Here is a 17,119-nt window from a genome sequence, read left to right on the forward strand (position 1 = left end):
TGCTGATCCCACCACACCCCTGGTTATAGTGAGTTTCTTGACCTTGAGCCTCGGTGGGCAGCCTCTATGAACTCTGTCCACAAGTTCTAAGGAGAAGACTTTTGTGGGTGGCGGTTTTTGTAAGGAATTCATCTAATTTTCTATGAAGTGGGTAGCTCTGGTTTGCTGGAGCAGCAGAATGCACCTCAGCAAGGGAAACAAAGCTGTTTCACTGTTCTTAAATTTCTTTCTAAGAAGAAAATGGCCTCTCTCTCTTAACCCTTAGGCAAAACATCTGGAGACAATGTTTTATTTGGGGTAAGAAGCAAAAAACTCTGATCAAAATCATTTAATTTTGTTTTCTTTTAACCACACAGCTGTCTCCCAATTTTCTAGTGCTGAATTTACTCTCATCTGCTACTTTACAAGTTAAGGACCAAGAGAAAACTTTGTCCCTTATTTCTCCCAGGGAGAGATTCAGGTGGTTTTTCATTCTTGCACTAGCATTTCTTTTTTCTGTTCATTTTCTCTGGGAACACAGACCAGATCATTCAAAGTTGCACAAACAGGCCCAGTCAGGTAAGACTCACCTTAAGCGGAAGAGAAAGGTCTGTGTGGAACACTGCAGTCGGAGAAAGTCACCACACCTTAGGAACAGCCTGACAAGGTCACAGCCAGCCAGCAGTCAGTTTGTACCTTGTATGCTCTTTAGTAAAACCCACCTGTACTCAGCCTCCTCAGCTACCAAGGAAGAGAAAAATTCTAAGGGGAAAATAATAGTCGCTATAACTTCCTAGAAGTTAGTGTGATTTTTGGTTATTTCCCCCAAAACTCACTTCTAGCTCTTCATTCTGCCTCTGTAAATCTTCCAAGATGATCTGAAGCTCTTCTTCATCTTCACTCTCGCTTTCGCTGTCGGAGGAGTATTCCTCAGTTTCACTCCGGCCATGCTGCTGACGACTGAGGGTAAGAGATCAAAATAAACGTTACAAATAACTACAGAAAATAGTGTTTGTCTGTTACCTTCCTTCTTTTAGATTTACTGGATTTTCACAAGTCTACTTAATATAACACCATTAGTAACACTTCGGAAAGTTAGGATGATTAATTTTGCATGCCTAATTCTTTTATGTGAAAGTCTGCAAGCTGAAACCATTATGCATGTATTTAAGTAAACATTTTTGGAAATTTTGAAACTCTTGCCTTTCCTTTACCTCTGAATTTCGGCAATCTCAGCTCTGAGGCGTTCGATCTCTTCTTTTTCTGAGGCAATCTGTCGGCGCAGAAATTGCTCCATGGCTAGAAGTTCCTCCTGTTCAGTCAGAATCTCATTCTCCTAAAAGAACGATCATGGTGAACACCTTTGAGAGTATGAGTTAAGGAAATGTCACTTTTAGGGCGTCTTCTATGTTAACTTGGACTCTTTAGCCCCATACACATAACACACAAGTAATGAGAAAGCTCGTACTGCACAACCAAAAAAAATCTTGTTTCTTTACTGTCAAGAAAAGCCTCCATTGAGAAAAAGTAAACTAAGTTATTTGGGAGGAACGACTAGATTTTTCTCAAGATAGAAATGTCACTTAGGAGTCCATGTTCCCATTTTGCAAAGGCTCCTATGGAGCAAGCACTCTGGGCACAAAAGCCAAAGTTCAAGTTTTTGCTTCCCAGTCCTTTCTGAATACCCTCTCACTTTTCAATAAAGGGAGATAACTGTTTCTTGTATTATTAAGGAATTTTAGCACTTATTTTTAACATATTATGGTATAAGAAATTTTATGTACCAGTAACAAATTTATGATGTTTATGCATCATGGAAGATAGATATGGAATTAGTACTACCCACGTATAATGCACGCCCTTATTTTTTTTCTTTAAAAATTTGGGCAAAAAAGTGCACATTATACATAGCAAAATATAGTACTTACATGTTCCTGCTAGGCAAAATAAAGTACTTTACAGAACTGACAGAAAAGGAATGACACTTAACAGGCTTTAAGTACCTCACACACGAGTCTGGAGGCACGGACTATGTTGTCAGAGCCCAGACATTCATTCCTTACTGGTTAAACTCTGGTAATGTCTAGAACAGACTAAAGTTGACTTGAGAAATTCAAAAAGGGAGAAAGGAGCTCATTTTCAGCTCTAGTACTGGAATAGATTACTCAAGAGCTATCTGTCAAATCAACGAATGAAAAATAAAACAATTCATCAACAACAGATTTTCACCTGCAAAGAATAAAATTAAAGTATCTCATGATATCTAATGAGGTGGGAAGATGTGGTTTGCCCAGATAAGTGTTACTTGTTTTATGTTAATGAGATTGGGTTTCAATAAATTTTTATTAATACTTATAATTAACATAAATGTTAATAACATTCTATAATAAATATTATTAAAGGACATGTTTTAAATATTTATTAAAGTCTAATCTCATGAATATGAAACAAGTAACACTAATCTGTGAATTAAAGAAAATACTTACAACCCAGAGATTAAGTAAAGCATCAGTCATTCAGTAGAAAGTAGGTCTTTTGCTGCAGCAACATGAGTGGGAGCAAGGACCCGGATTTGGGAGCAAAGGACAAGGACTATGATTTTATTTATTTATTTTTAGAGAGGGGAGGAGGGAGAGAGAGAGAGAGAGAGAGAGAGAGAGAGAGAGAGAGAAACATCAATGTGCGGTTGCTGGGGGCTCTGGCCTGCAACCCAGGAATGTACCCTGGCTGGGAATCGAACCTGGGACACTTTGATTCCCAGCCTGCGCTCAATCCACTGAGCTATGCCAGCCAGGGAGGACAAGGACTTTTTTAAGAAAATGGCAGACAAACTGGACATGGGGGAAATCTCGAGCTTTGACGAGGCCAAGCTGAAAGATGGAGACGCAGGAGAAGAACACTCTGCCGACCAAAGAGACCACTGAGCAGAAGTAAAGTGAAATTTCTTAAGGGCCTGGAGGATTCTCCACCCCCATCATCTTTGGGACCCCAGTCCTGATGTGGAGAAAAAGCTACCTGCAAAATGGACATGAGCGACAAACTGCACTGTGAACCCAGACATTCCGCACCCCTGCCATCAGCCTGTGGCTCTGAGGGGAGCCCTCCCCATTCGAACTACCAAATTTTCCAGTTTGTCCTGGGATATTATAGAAAATTGTTTGTATGATTAATAAAACATGCCTCGTGGCATGAAAAAAAAAGTAGTTTCTCCAGCTGAACATTTAAGCAAACAGATCTGTATGAACAGATTCATACAGAATCACAAAAGGCATCCGTAGCCAAAGCAATCTTTAAAAAATGAACAAAGTTGGAGGCATCACATTACCTGATTTCAAAATATACTACATAGCTATAATAATCAAAACAGTATGGTGCTAGCATATAGCCAGAACTATAGAACTAATGGAGCAGAATAGAGAGGAATAAACCCACACATTTATGATCAATTGATCTTTGACTAAGATGCCATGAACACATAGTGGAAAAAGAACAGCCTCTTCAAGAAATAATGCTGGGACTTCTGGTCAAGATGGTGGCATAGGTAGACATGGCTCATCTCCTCTCATAACCACATCAAAAATACAGAACAACCATCATTCAGAACTGCCAGGAATCAAGTTGAATGGAAGTCTGTCAACTATGGAATTAAAGAAACCACATCCATCCAGACAGGTAGGAAGGGCTGAGACACGGAACGGGGTGGGACAACATCCATGAGTGGTGGATAAAAATTCAGAAGGGATATATTGGGAGAAAGGGGCCCCAGCCCCATACCAGCACCCCCAGACCAGGGTTCTAGTGCCAGGAAGATAAGTCACCATAACTTCTGGCTGCAAGAGCCAGTGAGGATTGAGTCAGAGAAAGAAACTTCTGGAGCCCCAAGCAGTTCCCCTTAAAGAACCCACACATGGACTTAGACTCATTCCCTTTGAGCTTCAGCACTGGGGTAGCACCCTGAAAGGCACTGATGACATACAAAGAGGAATTAACATGTCTGGCATCAAGCCAGGAGCTGGGGGAAATCACTCTCCCAGATATAAAGGCGAGCAGAGGCCATTATCCCTTTTCTGAGCTCTACACTGACAGAGACACAAGGCCAGCAGGAGGATGCCATATGTGAGACTCCATCAACCTGGCTTAACTGTCTGCCCTGCCTTGGAGATCCCCTGAGACTCCGTCCCACCCAACTTACGGCCCACCCAAAATGTAAACCATGACTTTTCCATCTAAATGGCTGGTCTTGGCTTATGCTTCACAACTTCCCAAATCCTATCAAACAAGCAACAGCTGGCCCCCAGCCCTGGTACATCTTTCTAAGTGGCCCCAGGTCTGGCACTAGCAGCAGTGAAGCTAGATTCACAGCTTAGCTCTGCCTGAGAATCTTATACACAAGTCTCAGGCACCTCATATTGCTTATAGCTGAGGCAGGGTGGCCCTGAGCGAAACACAGATGGGGGCTGACCTTACCCTGTACCACCCAGGAAATACCATATCCTGCACAAGCAGTGAACATATACAGACCATGTCAGAGCACCACCATCCTGTCCCTGCACAGCTCATCTTCCACAGAGGGCAAAGGTTGGTGGTCAATGGTCATAGCCAGTCTTGCAGCTGATGGTCCTGGGTAAATCCCTCCCACTGATCTGCTAACAGCAACCAAGGCTCAACTACAAAAGAGGGTGTACTCAGCCCACACAAAGGGCGCACCTCAAGTACCCAGCATGGATGATAGGGGAGGCTGTGTCAATGGACCTGACAGGACACCTATTACATAAGGGCACACACAGCAGCTCTGCCTAACACATAGAAACAAACACAGGAAGGCTGCTAAAATGGGAGACAAAGAAACATGGCCCAAATGAAAGAACAGATTAAAGATCCAGAAAGAGAAGTAAGAAAATGGAGATAAGCAATCTATCAGATGCAGAGCTCAAAACACTGGTTATAAGTACTCTCAAGGAACTTAGTGAGAAACTCAACAGTGTAAAAGAGACCTAATCAGAAATGAAGGATACACTAACTGAAAAAAGAATAATTTACAGGGAAACAACAATAAAGTAGATGAAGCTGAGAATCAAATCAATGATCAGGAACATAAGGGAGCATAATACAACCAATTAGAACAAGACAAAAAATTTCAAAAGAATGCTAATAGTTGTCCCTCTGGGACAACTTCAAGAGTGCCAATTTTCACATCATAGGGGTGGCAGAAGGAGAAGAGAAAGAGCAAGAAATTGGAAGTTTATTTGAAAAAATAAGGAAAGAGAGACTTCCAGCCAAGATGGAGGTGTAGGTAGATACACTTTGCATCCTTGCACAACCAAAAGAAGGACAATAAATTTAAAAACAAAAAATAACCACAACAGCCAGAAAATTGAACTGTATGTAAGTCTGACAACAAAGGAGTTAAAGAAGAAACATTCATCCAGACCAATAGAAAGGGTGGAAATGGGTAGCTGGAGCAGATAGGACTCATGGCAACGTGGCAGCTGAAGGACCAAGGTGGGTGAGGTGCTGGCTGGTAGACCAAAAGCTCCCACATTTGCCTACAGATGAACCAGGAACAAGAACTGGGGAGCAAGACAAACCACACAACCCAGGGGTCCATCACAGGGAAATAAGCATCAAAACCTCTGGCTGTAAAAAATCTGTGGGGATTGCAGTGGTGGGAGAAACTCTGAGCCTCACAAGAGAGTTCACTGGAGAGACCCACAGGGTCATAGAACATACACAAACTCACCCACCGAGGAATCAGCACCAGAAGGGCCCAATTCACTTGTGGTAAGCAGGGGAAGTGACTGAAAACCAACCAAGAGCCAAGTGAGGGTCACTGTTCCCTCTTGGAACCTTCCCACACATATAGCACCACACAGCAATGACCTGGGTAGCCCCACCCTGGCTAATACCTAAGGCTCTGCCTCTTACTATGTAACAGGCACACTGAGATGAAAAAAATATGGCCCAAATGAAAGAACAGATCAAAACTCCAAAATTAGAACTAAGCAATGAAGAGATAGCCAACCTAGCAGATGCACAGTTCAAAACACTGGTAATCAGAATGCTCACAGAAATGGTTGAGTATGATCACAAAATAGAGGAAGAAGTGAAGGCTATGAAAAGTGAAATAAAGGAAAATGTACAGGGAACCAACAGTGATGGGAAGGAAACCAGGACTCAAATCAATGATTTGGAGTAAAAGGAAGAAATAAACATTCAACCAGAACAGAATGAAGAAACAAGAATTCAAAAAAAAATGAGGTGAGACTTAGGAACCTCCAGAACAACTTTAAAGTTTCCAGCATCTGAATCATAGGGGTGCCTGAAGGAGAAGAGCAACAGCAAGAAATTGAAAACTTATTTGAAAAAATAATGGAGAACTTCCCCAATTTGGCAAAGGAAACAGACTTCCAGGAAATCCAGGAAGCTCAAAGGGTCCCAAAGAAGCTGCACCCAAGGAGGAACACAGCAAGGCACATTATAATTACATTACCCAAGATTAAAATGAAGGAGAGAATCTTAGAAGCAGCAAGAGAAAAGGAGACAGTTACCTACAAAAGAGTTCCCATCAGACTGTCAGCTGATTTCACAAAAGAGATCTTACAGACAAGAAGGGGTTGGAAAGGAGTATTCAAAGTCATGAAAGGCAAGGACCTACATCCAAGATTACTCGATCCAGCAAAGCTATCATTTAGAATGGAAGGCTCAGGTGAAGCACTTCCCAGATAAGGTCAAGTTAAAGGAGTTCATTATCACCAAGTCCTTATTCTATGTAATGTTAAAGGGACTTATCTAAGAAAAGATGATTAAAAATATGAATAGTAAAATGACAACAAACTCACAACTATCATAACTGAACCTAAAACAAAAACAAAAACAAAAACAAACTAAAGAAATAACTAGAACAGGAACAGAATCACAAAAATGGAGACAACAGGTAGGGGTTATCAGCGGGGAGTGGGAGAATGGGGGAAAAGGTACAGGGAATAAGAAGCATAAATAGTAGGTACAAAATAGACAGGGGGAGGTTAAGAATAGTATAGGAAATGGAGAAGCCAAAGATCTTATATGTGCAACTCATGGACATGAACTAAGATGGGGGGAATGCTGGTAGGAGTGAGGGTACAGGGCAGAGGGGAATAAAGTAGAGAAAAAAGAATGGAACAACTGTAATAGCATAATCAATAAAATATATTAAAAAAAAATAAGGAAATAAAACTTCCCTAATTTTGTGAAAGAATTAGAATGCAACTCCAGGAAGCATAGAGTCCCAAGTAAGATGGATACAAAGAGGTTCACTCCAAGACACGTCATAATTAAAAGGCTAAATGTTAAAAATAAAGAGAGAATCTTAAAAGCAGCTTGAGAAAAGTAGAGAGTTACCTACAAAGGAATTCCCCTAAGACTGTCAACTTATTTCTCAAAAGAAACTTTGCAGGCTAGAAGGGACTACAAGAAATATTCAAAGTCATGAAAAGCAGGGACTTACAACAGAGATTGCTCTACCCAACAAAGCTATGATTTAGAATTGAAGGGCAGGTAAAGAGCTTCCCAGACAAGAAAAAACTAAAGCAGTTCATCACCAAATAATTATTATGTGAAATGATAAAGGGACTTATTTGAGAAAAAGAAGATCAAAACTATGAACAATAAAATGGCAATGAATACATATCTATCAACAATTGAATATAAAAAACAAACTAAGCAAGTAAGAAGAACAGAGACAGAATCATGGATATGGAGAGCATTTGAATGGTTGCCAGATTGGGGGGGTTGATGGCAGAATGGGTGAAGCGGCGAGGGGATTAAGAAGTACAAACAGTAGTTGCAGAATAGCCATGGAATGTAACATACTGTACAGGAAACAGAGTAGCCCAAGAACTTATACACGTGACCCATGGGCATGAACAATGATGGAAGGGAGCAAATGAGGAGATATGGCACAACTGTAACAGTATAATCAATAAAATATAATTCAAAAAAGTGATGTCGGTAAACTGATTTCCCACGTTCAAAAGAATGAAATTGGACATTTATCTCACTCCAAAAAAATAAAAAATAATAACACAAAATGGTTTAAAATTTTAAATATAAGACCTGAAACCATAAAACTATTAAAAGAAAACCTAGGAAAAAGTTGACGCTGATGTGAGCAAAAAATATTTTTAGATATACCTCCTAAAACACAGACAACAAAAGCAAAAATAGACAAATGGAACTGCATCAAATTTTCTTCATAGCAAAGGAAACAATCAACAGGTGAAAACACAACTAACGGAATAGAATGTATTTGAAAACCATACTTCCCGGCTGGCATAGCTCAGTGGATTGAGCCCAGGCTGCAAACCAAAGCATTGCAGGTTCGATTCCCAGTCAGGGCACATGCCTGGGTTGCAGGCCACGGCCCCCAGCAACCGCACATTGATGTTTCTCTCTCTCTTTCTCCCTCCCTTCCCTCTCTAAAAGTAAATAAATAAAAATCTTTAAAAAAAAAAAAAAGAAAGAAAAGAAAACCATACTTGTCCTGGCTAGCATAGCTCAGTAGGCTGAGCGCAGGTCTGTGAACCAAAGGGTCGCCAGTTCAGATCCCAATCTGGGCACACACCTGGGTTGCAGCCCAGGTCCCCGGTAAAGGGCACACGAGAGACAACCACACACTGATGTTTTCTCCCTATCGTTCTCTTTCCCTTCCCCTCTCACTAAAAATGAGTAAAATCTTTTAAAAAAACCATACTTGTGATAAGGGATTAATATCCAAAATATTTTGACATTATTTTGGATATTAATAATATAAGTAACTCAAACAACCCTACATCAAGAAAACAACCCAATTGAAAAATGGGCAATGGACCTAACAGACATCTCAAAAGACATACAAATGGCAACAGATATGTGAAAAGATGTTCAGTATCACTCATCATCAGGAAAATACAAATCGAAACCCCAATGAGATATCACCTTATGCTTGTTAGCATGGCTACTATCAAAAAACATAAGATAGTAAGTGTTGACAAGGATGTAGAAAAAAGGAACCCTTATACACTGTTGGTGGAATGTAAGTTGGTACAGCCATTATGAAAAACAATAAGGAAATTCCTCAAAAAATAAAAATAGAACAGTCATATTCCAATAATCCCATTTCTGAATATATATGCAAAGGAAATGAAAACAGGATATTGAAGAGATATGTGCACTCCATGTTCATTGTAGCAACACTCACAAGGGTCAAAAATTAAAAAACCCAATCATCAACAGATGAACGGATAAAGATGTGGTGCGTACACATGTATACACACATAGAGGAATATTATTCAACCATGGAAGGAAGGAAATTCTGCCATTTATAACAACATGGATGAACCTGAAGGACATCATGCTAAGTAAAATAAGCCAGACAGAGAAAGACAAATATTGTATGATCTCACTTGTATATGGAATCTAAAAGTCAAATTCAAAGAAATAGTTACTAGGGGTGGAGGGGTGGGGGAAATGGGAAGGTGCTGGCCAAAAGATACAAGTTGCAGTTATGTAAGATGAGTAAGTACAGAGACCTAATGCACAGGCATAATGACTACAGTTAATAATACAGAACTGAATACTGAAAACATACTAAGAGTAGATTTCAAGTGTTCTCACCACAAAAGAAAAGTAAACTATGGGAAGAGATAATAGTAATTAACCTGACTGTAGTAATCATCTCACTATGTATTATCAGATTTACACCTTAAGTATATACAGTTTTTATCTTTTTAAAAAAAGCTTGCAAAATAGAGAAAAAGAGTTTAGCTTACCTGGGCAAGGAGAATATTTATAACTTCTTCATTTTCATTCATTTCTTCTTTGGAAACATCCTCTTTTGAAAGACTGGCTATCTCTTGTGCAATCTTGGTTTCACACTCCTGTCAAATAAGACAAGTGAAAAATAACTGGTCAGCCTATATATAACAAATATTCAACAAATTCACATCATTACCATTTGATAAGTTTCCTACTTGTTTCCTAGAATTAAAAAAATAACATTTAACAGTTGGATGAACCATCTAGATAGATGGGCATTTGTTAACTGGACTTGGAAAATAACACGCAGATCTTAACTTGTGGCCATAGTATGAAAAATGTGCAATTCTGGTTAATGTGCTCACCATTTCCATAACCCTTCCACACAAATTGCCTTCTATGATACTTTTTTTGGTGGGAAAGAGGGTTGATTTTAAGCATACACTAGTTTTAACAAATGTATACAGTCGAGTACCCATAACCACAATCATGATACAGATTGTTTCTATCATCACACAAAATACCCTGGGGCTCCTCCACTATCTGCTGGCCCCTGGCAACCACTGATCTGCTCTCCATTGCTACAGTTTTGCCTTTTCCTGAGTTTCATATAAATTTAATCAATCAGTAAGTAGTCTTTTTTGTCTGTTTTTCATTTAGCATAATGCTTTTACAACCCATCTATTTTGTTGTTTGTAGCAGTAGTATGCTGAGTAATATGCCATGATGTCAATGTACCACAACTGTTTATCCAATCACAGGTGATAAACATTTGGGTCCTTTCCAGTTTTGAGCTATTATCACTAGGGCTGTTGTAACATTCTGTATATGCTCTGTGTGGGTATATGCTTTCTTAAATACCTAGGAGTAGGTTTGCTGGGTTATATGGTTACCATATGTTCACCTATAAGATGCTGCTACACTGTTTTCTAAAATTACTGTACTATTTTTCATTACCAAGTACACTATGAGTATCAGTTACTCCACATTCTTGTCAACACATGGTACTTTTAATCTTACCCATTCTAGTTGGTGTGCAGTGCTACCTCATTGTGATTTTAATTTCTATTTCCTTAATAATTAATAATGTTGAGCATTTTTGACATGCTTGTGATCTGTACATCATCTTTGTTCAAAGGTACAAATTGTTGAAATTTTTGCATTTTTAAAAGTGAATTGTTATTTTAATAAATGTACCACTTTGGGGACAGACACTATGCACGCATTCTGGGGAGGGGCATATGCAAACTCTCTGTGCCTTCTCAATTTTGCTGTGAACCTGAAACTACTCTAGAAAAAATAAGGTCTAAAAAAATGAACTGTTTTATCTTCTTAAGTTGTAAATATATTTTTAAATATATTCTAGTTCAAGTACTCTGTCGGTATTGTGTTTTTTGCAAACATTTTGACACAAATTCTGGCCTGCATATTCATTTTCTTAACAGTCTTTTTTTTTTTTTTCCTCAGGTGAGGATTTTTTTATTATTATTATTAATCATTGTTCATGTACAGTTTTCTCCTTTTTACTCCCAATCCAGTTCCCCCTCCCACCCGCCCCCCTTCCCTCCCATTACCACCCTCCCCTTAGTCTATGACCATGTGTCCTTTAAGTTTGTTCCTGTGAACCCTTCCCACTGTCCCCTTAAATTCCCTCTTCTCTCCCCTCCGGTCACCATCAGCCTGTCCTCTATTTCAGTGTCTTTGGTTACATTTTGCTTGTTTCTTTGTTTTGTTATTTAGGTTCCTGTTAAAGGTGAGATCATATGGTATTTGTCTTTCACTGCCTGGCTTGTTTCGCTTAGCATAATGTTTTCCAGCTCCATCCACGCTGTTGCATAGGGTAGGGAGCTCCTTCTTTCTTTCTGCTGCATAGAATTCCATCGTGTAAATGTACCATAGTTTTTTGATCCATTCATTTACTGATGGGCATCTAGGTTGCTTCCAGCATCTAGCTATTGTAAATTGTGCTGCTATGAACATTGGGATGCATAGGTTCTTTTGAATTGGTGTTTTAGTATTCTTAGGATAGAGTCCCAGTAGTGGAATTGCAGGGTCACAAGGCAGATCCATTTTTAGTTTTCTGAGGAAGTTCCATATTGCTTTCCATAGTGGTTGTACCAGTCTGCAGTCCCACCAACAGTGCACTAGGGTCCCCTTTTCTCCACAACCTCTCCAACACTTGTTGTTTGTTGCTTTGTTTATGATGGCCATTCTGTCTGGTGTGAAGTGGTATCTCATTGTGGTTTTAATTTGCATCTCTCTGATAGCTAGCGATATTGAACATCGTTTCATGTGTCTTTGGATCCTCTGTATGTCCTCCTTGGAGAAGTGTCTATTCAAGTCCTTTGCCCATTTTTTTAATTGGATTCCTTGTCTTCTTAGAGTACAGTCGTGTAAGTTCTCTATATATTTTGGAGATTAGACCCTTGTCTGAGGTGTCATTGGCAAATATGTTTTCCCATACAGTTGGTTCTCTTTTAATTTTCATACTGTTTTCTTTAGCTGTGCAGAAGCTTTTAATTTTGATGAGGTCCCATTTGTTTATTCTTTCCTTTATGTCCCTTGCTCTAGGGGACACGTCATTAAAAAAGTCTCTTCGTGAAATATCTGAGATTTTCTTACCTACGTTCTCCTCTAGGACTTTAATGGTGTCATGTTTTATATTTAAGTCTTTTATCCACCTTGAATTTATTTTTTGTATATGGTGTAAGTTGGTGCTCAAGTTTCATTTTTTTTGCACGTGGCTGTCCAGTTCTCCCAACACCATTTGTTGAAGAGGCTATTTTTATTCCATTTTATGTTGCTGCCTCCTTTGTCAAATATTAATTGACCATAGAGACTTGGGCTTATTTCTGGGCTCTCTGTTCTGTTCCATTGGTCTATGTGCCTGTTTTTATGCCAGTACCAGGCTGTTTTGATTACAGTAGCCTTGTAATATAGTTTAGTGTTGGGTATTGTGATCCCTCCTACTTTACTCTTCTTTCTCAATATTGCAGCAGCTATTCGGGGTCGTTTATAATTCCATATAAATTTTTTGAAGTGTTTGTTCTATGTCTGTGAAATATGCCATTGGTACTTTAATAGGAATTGCATTGAATGTGTAAATTGCTTTGGGTAGTATGGACATTTTGATGATATTAATTCTTCCAATCCATGAACACGGTATATGTTTCCATTTGTTTGTGTCTTCCTTGATTTCTTTCTTCAGTGTTGTGTAGTTTTTCTGAATACAGGTCTTTTACCTCTTTGGTTAGGTTTATTCCTAGATATTTTATTTTTTCTTTTTGCTATTTCAAATGGGATTTTTTCCTTGATCTCTGCTTCTGCAGTTTCATTGTTGGTGTACAGAAATGCCTTTGATTTCTGGATATTGACTTTGTATCCCGCTATTTTGCCAAATTCATTTATTAGGTCAAGCAGTTTTTTGGTAGAGTCAATAGGATTTTCTATGTATACTATCATGTCATCTGCAAACAGTGATAGTTTTGTTTCCTCCTTTCCGATTTGGATGCCTTTTATTTCTTTTTTCTTGTCTGATTGCTGTGGCTAAAACTTCCAGTACTATATTGAATAGAAGTGGTGAAAGTGGACAGCCTTGTCTTGTTCCTGATCTTAATGGAAAAGGTTTTAATTTTTTGCCCATTGAGAATGATGTTGGCTGAAGGTCTCTCATATATGGCCTTTATTATGTTGAGGGAATGCTCCCTCTATTCCCACTTTGCCGAGTGTTTTTTATCATGAATGGGTGCTGTACCTTATCAAATGCTTTTTCTGCATCAATTGATATGATCATGTGGTTTTTGTCTTTGCTTTTGTTTATGTGATGTATTACATTTACTGACTTGCGAATATTGAACCATCCTTGCATCCCTGGAATGAATCCCACTTGGTCATGGTGTATAATCTTTTTAATGTATTGTTGGATGCGGTTTGCCAGTATTTTGTTGAGGATTTTAGCGTCCATGTTCATCAGTGATATTGGCCTGAAGTTTTCTTTTCTTTGTTGTGTCTTTATTTGGTTTTGGAATTAGGATGATGTTGGCCTCATAAAAAGAGTTTGGGAGACTCCCATCTTTTTGGATTTTTTGGAATAGTCTGTGAAGGATAGGGGTTAGCTCTTCCTTAAATGCTTTGTAGAATTCTCCTGTGAAACCATCTGGTCCCGGGCTTTTTGTGTGTTGGGAGTTTTTTGATTACTGCTTCAATTTCTTTTGTTGTTATTGGTCTGTTCAGACTTTCTGCTTCTTTTTCATTGAGTTTTGGAAGATTATATTTTTCTAGAAAGTTGTCCATTTCATCTAGGTTTTCAAATTTTTTTGGCATACAGTTCTTCGTAGTAATTTCTTACAATCCTTTGTATTTCTGTGGTATCTGTTGTAATCTCTCCTCTTTCATTTCTGATTGTGTTTATTTGGGTCTTCTCTTTTTTTTCTTGATGAGTCTGCTTAAAGGCTTGTCTATTTTGTTTATCTTTTCAAAGAACCAGCTCTTGGATTCATTGATCCTTAGAATTGTGCTTTTAGTCTCTATATCATTTAATTCTGCTCTGATCTTGGTTATTTCCTTCCTTCTGCTTGCTCTGGGCTGTCTTTGTTGTTGTTCCTCGAGTTCTTGTAGACGTAGGGTTAGGTTGTTTGTTTGGAAAGTTTCTAACCTTTTTAGGTGGGCCTGTATCGCTATGAACTTCCCTCTCAGGACTGCCTTGGCTGTGTCCCATAAGTTTTGGGTTGTAGTGAGTTCGTTTTCATTTGTTTCCAGAAACCTTTTGATTTCTTCCCTAATATCATTCTTGACCCATTCATTGTTTAATAGCATGCTATTTAATCTCCATGATTTTGAGTGTTTTTGGTTTTTTTTCCTTCGGGGTTGGTTTCTAGCTTCAGTCCCTTGTGGTCTGAGAAAATGCTTGGTATGATTTCAATTTTCTTGAAATTCTTGAGGCTTGTTTTGTGTCCTATCATGTGGTCTATCTTTGAGAATGTTCCATGCACATTTGAAAAGAATGTATATTTAGCTTCTTTTGGATGGAGGGCTCGGTAGATATCAGTAAAATCCATTTCATCAAGGGTATTGTTCAATGCCACAATATCTTTGTTGATATTTTGTTTAGAAGATCTGTCCATTTTTGATAGTGGGGTGTTAAAATCTCCCACTATAATTGTGTTGCTGTCCATATCTTTCTTGAAGTCCTCTAAGATTTTCTTGATGTATTTCGGTGCTCCTATGTTGGGTGCATATATATTTACAATATTTATGTTTTCTTGATGGATTCTTCCCTTGAGTATTATGAAGTGACCTTCTGGGTCTCTCTTTATGGACCTTTTTTGGAAGTCTATTTTGTCTGATATGAGTATTGCTACCCCAGCTTTTTTTTTCCTGACTATTTGCTTGGAAGATTTGTTTCCAGCCCTTCACTTTCAGCCTGTGTAGGTCTTTTTATCCTGAGGTGGGTCTCTTGTAGACAGCAGATATGTGGGTCATTTTTTTCTTATCCAATCAGCTATTCTATGTCTTTTGATTGGAGCATTTAATCCATTTACGTTTAAGGTTATTATTGATAGGTACTTATTCATTGTCTTTTATGTATGTGTGTTCCCCCCCCCCCTCTCTCTCTCTCTGTCTCTTTCTTCTCTCCTCCTTAAAGCAGTCCTTTTAGAATCTCTTGCAGAGCTGGTTTGGTCGAGGTGTATTCTTTTAGACTTCTTTTGTCTGGGAAGCTTCTTATTTGGTCTTCAATCTTGATCGAGAGCCTTGCTGGATATAGTAGCCTTGGTTGCAGACCTCTGGTTCTCATTACCTGAAGTATTTCCTGCCATTCTCTTCTGGCTTGAAGTGTTTCCATTGAGAAGTCAGCTGTTAGCCTTATTGGGGCTCCCTTGTATGTTATTTCCTTCTTCTCCCTTGCTGCCTTTAAGATTCTCTCTTTGTCTTGAAATTTTGTCATTTTAATTATGATGTGCCTTGGGGTGGGTCTCTTTGGGTTCCTCTTGATTGGGACTCTCTGTGTTTCCTGGATTTGTGTGACTTTTTTCTCTCATCAAATTAGGGAAGTTCTCCTTCATTACTTGTTCAACTAGGTTTTCGATCCCTTGCTCTTCTTCTTCACCTTCTGGTATCCCTATTATACGGATATTATTACGTTTCATATTGTCTTGCATTTCTCTTAATCCCTCCTCATTCTTTCTGAGCCTCTTTTCCTTTTCTTGCTCTTTCTGGATGCTGTTTTCTACTTTGTCCTCCAGCTCGCTAATCCGATCTTCTGCTTCATCAATCCTGCTTTTCATTCCTTCTACTGTGTTCTTCAGTTCAGAAATTGTATTCTTCATTTCCTCTTGACCTTTTGTTTGAGAGTTTCTATTTCCTTTTTCATGTTTATGTAGTTTGCAGTGAGATTGATGTAGTTTCCCTCTAATTTCTGAAAGCTCATTGTGAGTTCATTGAACTTCCTGGTAATCATTGTTTTGAACTCACTATCTGATAGTTGGGTTGCCTCTATTTCATTTAGCATTTTTCCTGAGGCTTCCTCGTTTCCCTTCAGTTGGGGGGTTGTTTCTTTGTTTTTCTCATTGTTCGTGGGTTTCTTCTTTGTTCTTCTTGTTTGTTAATTTGAACTGTTCTGGTTCCCTGTATTTATGGTGTGAACTTCTGTGGTAGAATTTTTTGTGTGTTTCAGTGGTGCAATCTCCTTCGTGTATCCTGGTGGTCACAGCTTCCCCCTACTCTTTTTTGGGATCAGTTGGAGGAGTAAGGCAAAATGGTTTAAAACAGCAAGATAGTATACTATGATATTTACTTTAGCAGCCAGTAGAGAAGAGATGGGTTATCCTTTGGCTCCTTATAGTGTAGCTGTGATCCTCCACCCCCCTATCCACGTTTTAGAAAGGATGGAAAGAGGGTAAGACTCTTATTGGGGGACGAGAGGATTGTTAGTTGGATCTAGAAAGCTGTGAGGCTGTGGGAGGTCAGCTTCTAAGGTAGGGTTGGACTAAAGATTAGTATATAGGAGTAGTGAGTAAAAGAATAGAGACAACCCCCCACAATAGTATAGTTCAGAAAATTGCAAAGTGGGCTGAGATCAGGTAGGGGTATTGAGAAGCATTTACAATTGTATAGACTAGGTCTTACTAGCAGTAATAGTAAAGTGACAGTCTTGTGGCAGAATCGATGAGGTCTAGATAACAAGAATAAAGAGTATAGAACCTTGAGAAGTGTATTAATGGAACGCAGATGAAGGATAGTAACTTATCAACATCTTGTGACTGAGATACCAGGGAGGGAACCTATCAAATGACAGTATAACCAGCCAAGCAAAGAAGATTATACAGAAAGAAAAAAGAGTACCAAAATATTATTAAAATAAAAAAAT

General features: G+C 38.8%; 1 protein-coding gene and 1 pseudogene across 3 annotated transcripts in view; one reads left to right on the plus strand and one right to left on the minus strand.

Moving 5' to 3' along the window:
- The window catches only part of RALBP1 (ralA binding protein 1), a 74,729-nt gene that overhangs the window by 2,954 nt on the left and 54,656 nt on the right, over positions 1-17,119 (minus strand). For all 3 annotated transcript variants that reach the window (XM_045849934.1, XM_045849935.1, XM_045849933.1), the window contains 3 exons: positions 9,768-9,875; positions 1,194-1,315; positions 816-939 (listed from right to left, as the gene is read on the minus strand). In XM_045849934.1, the coding sequence (XP_045705890.1) occupies positions 816-939; positions 1,194-1,315; positions 9,768-9,875 (354 nt within the window). The remainder of the gene's footprint in view (positions 1-815; positions 940-1,193; positions 1,316-9,767; positions 9,876-17,119) is intronic.
- Positions 2,799-2,928, plus strand: LOC123826087 (annotated as a pseudogene).

Source organism: Phyllostomus hastatus, unplaced genomic scaffold (genome assembly GCF_019186645.2).
Source record: "Phyllostomus hastatus isolate PE091 unplaced genomic scaffold, TTU_PhHast_1.1 phas_contig_80, whole genome shotgun sequence".
Taxonomy (NCBI): Eukaryota; Metazoa; Chordata; class Mammalia; order Chiroptera; family Phyllostomidae; genus Phyllostomus; species Phyllostomus hastatus.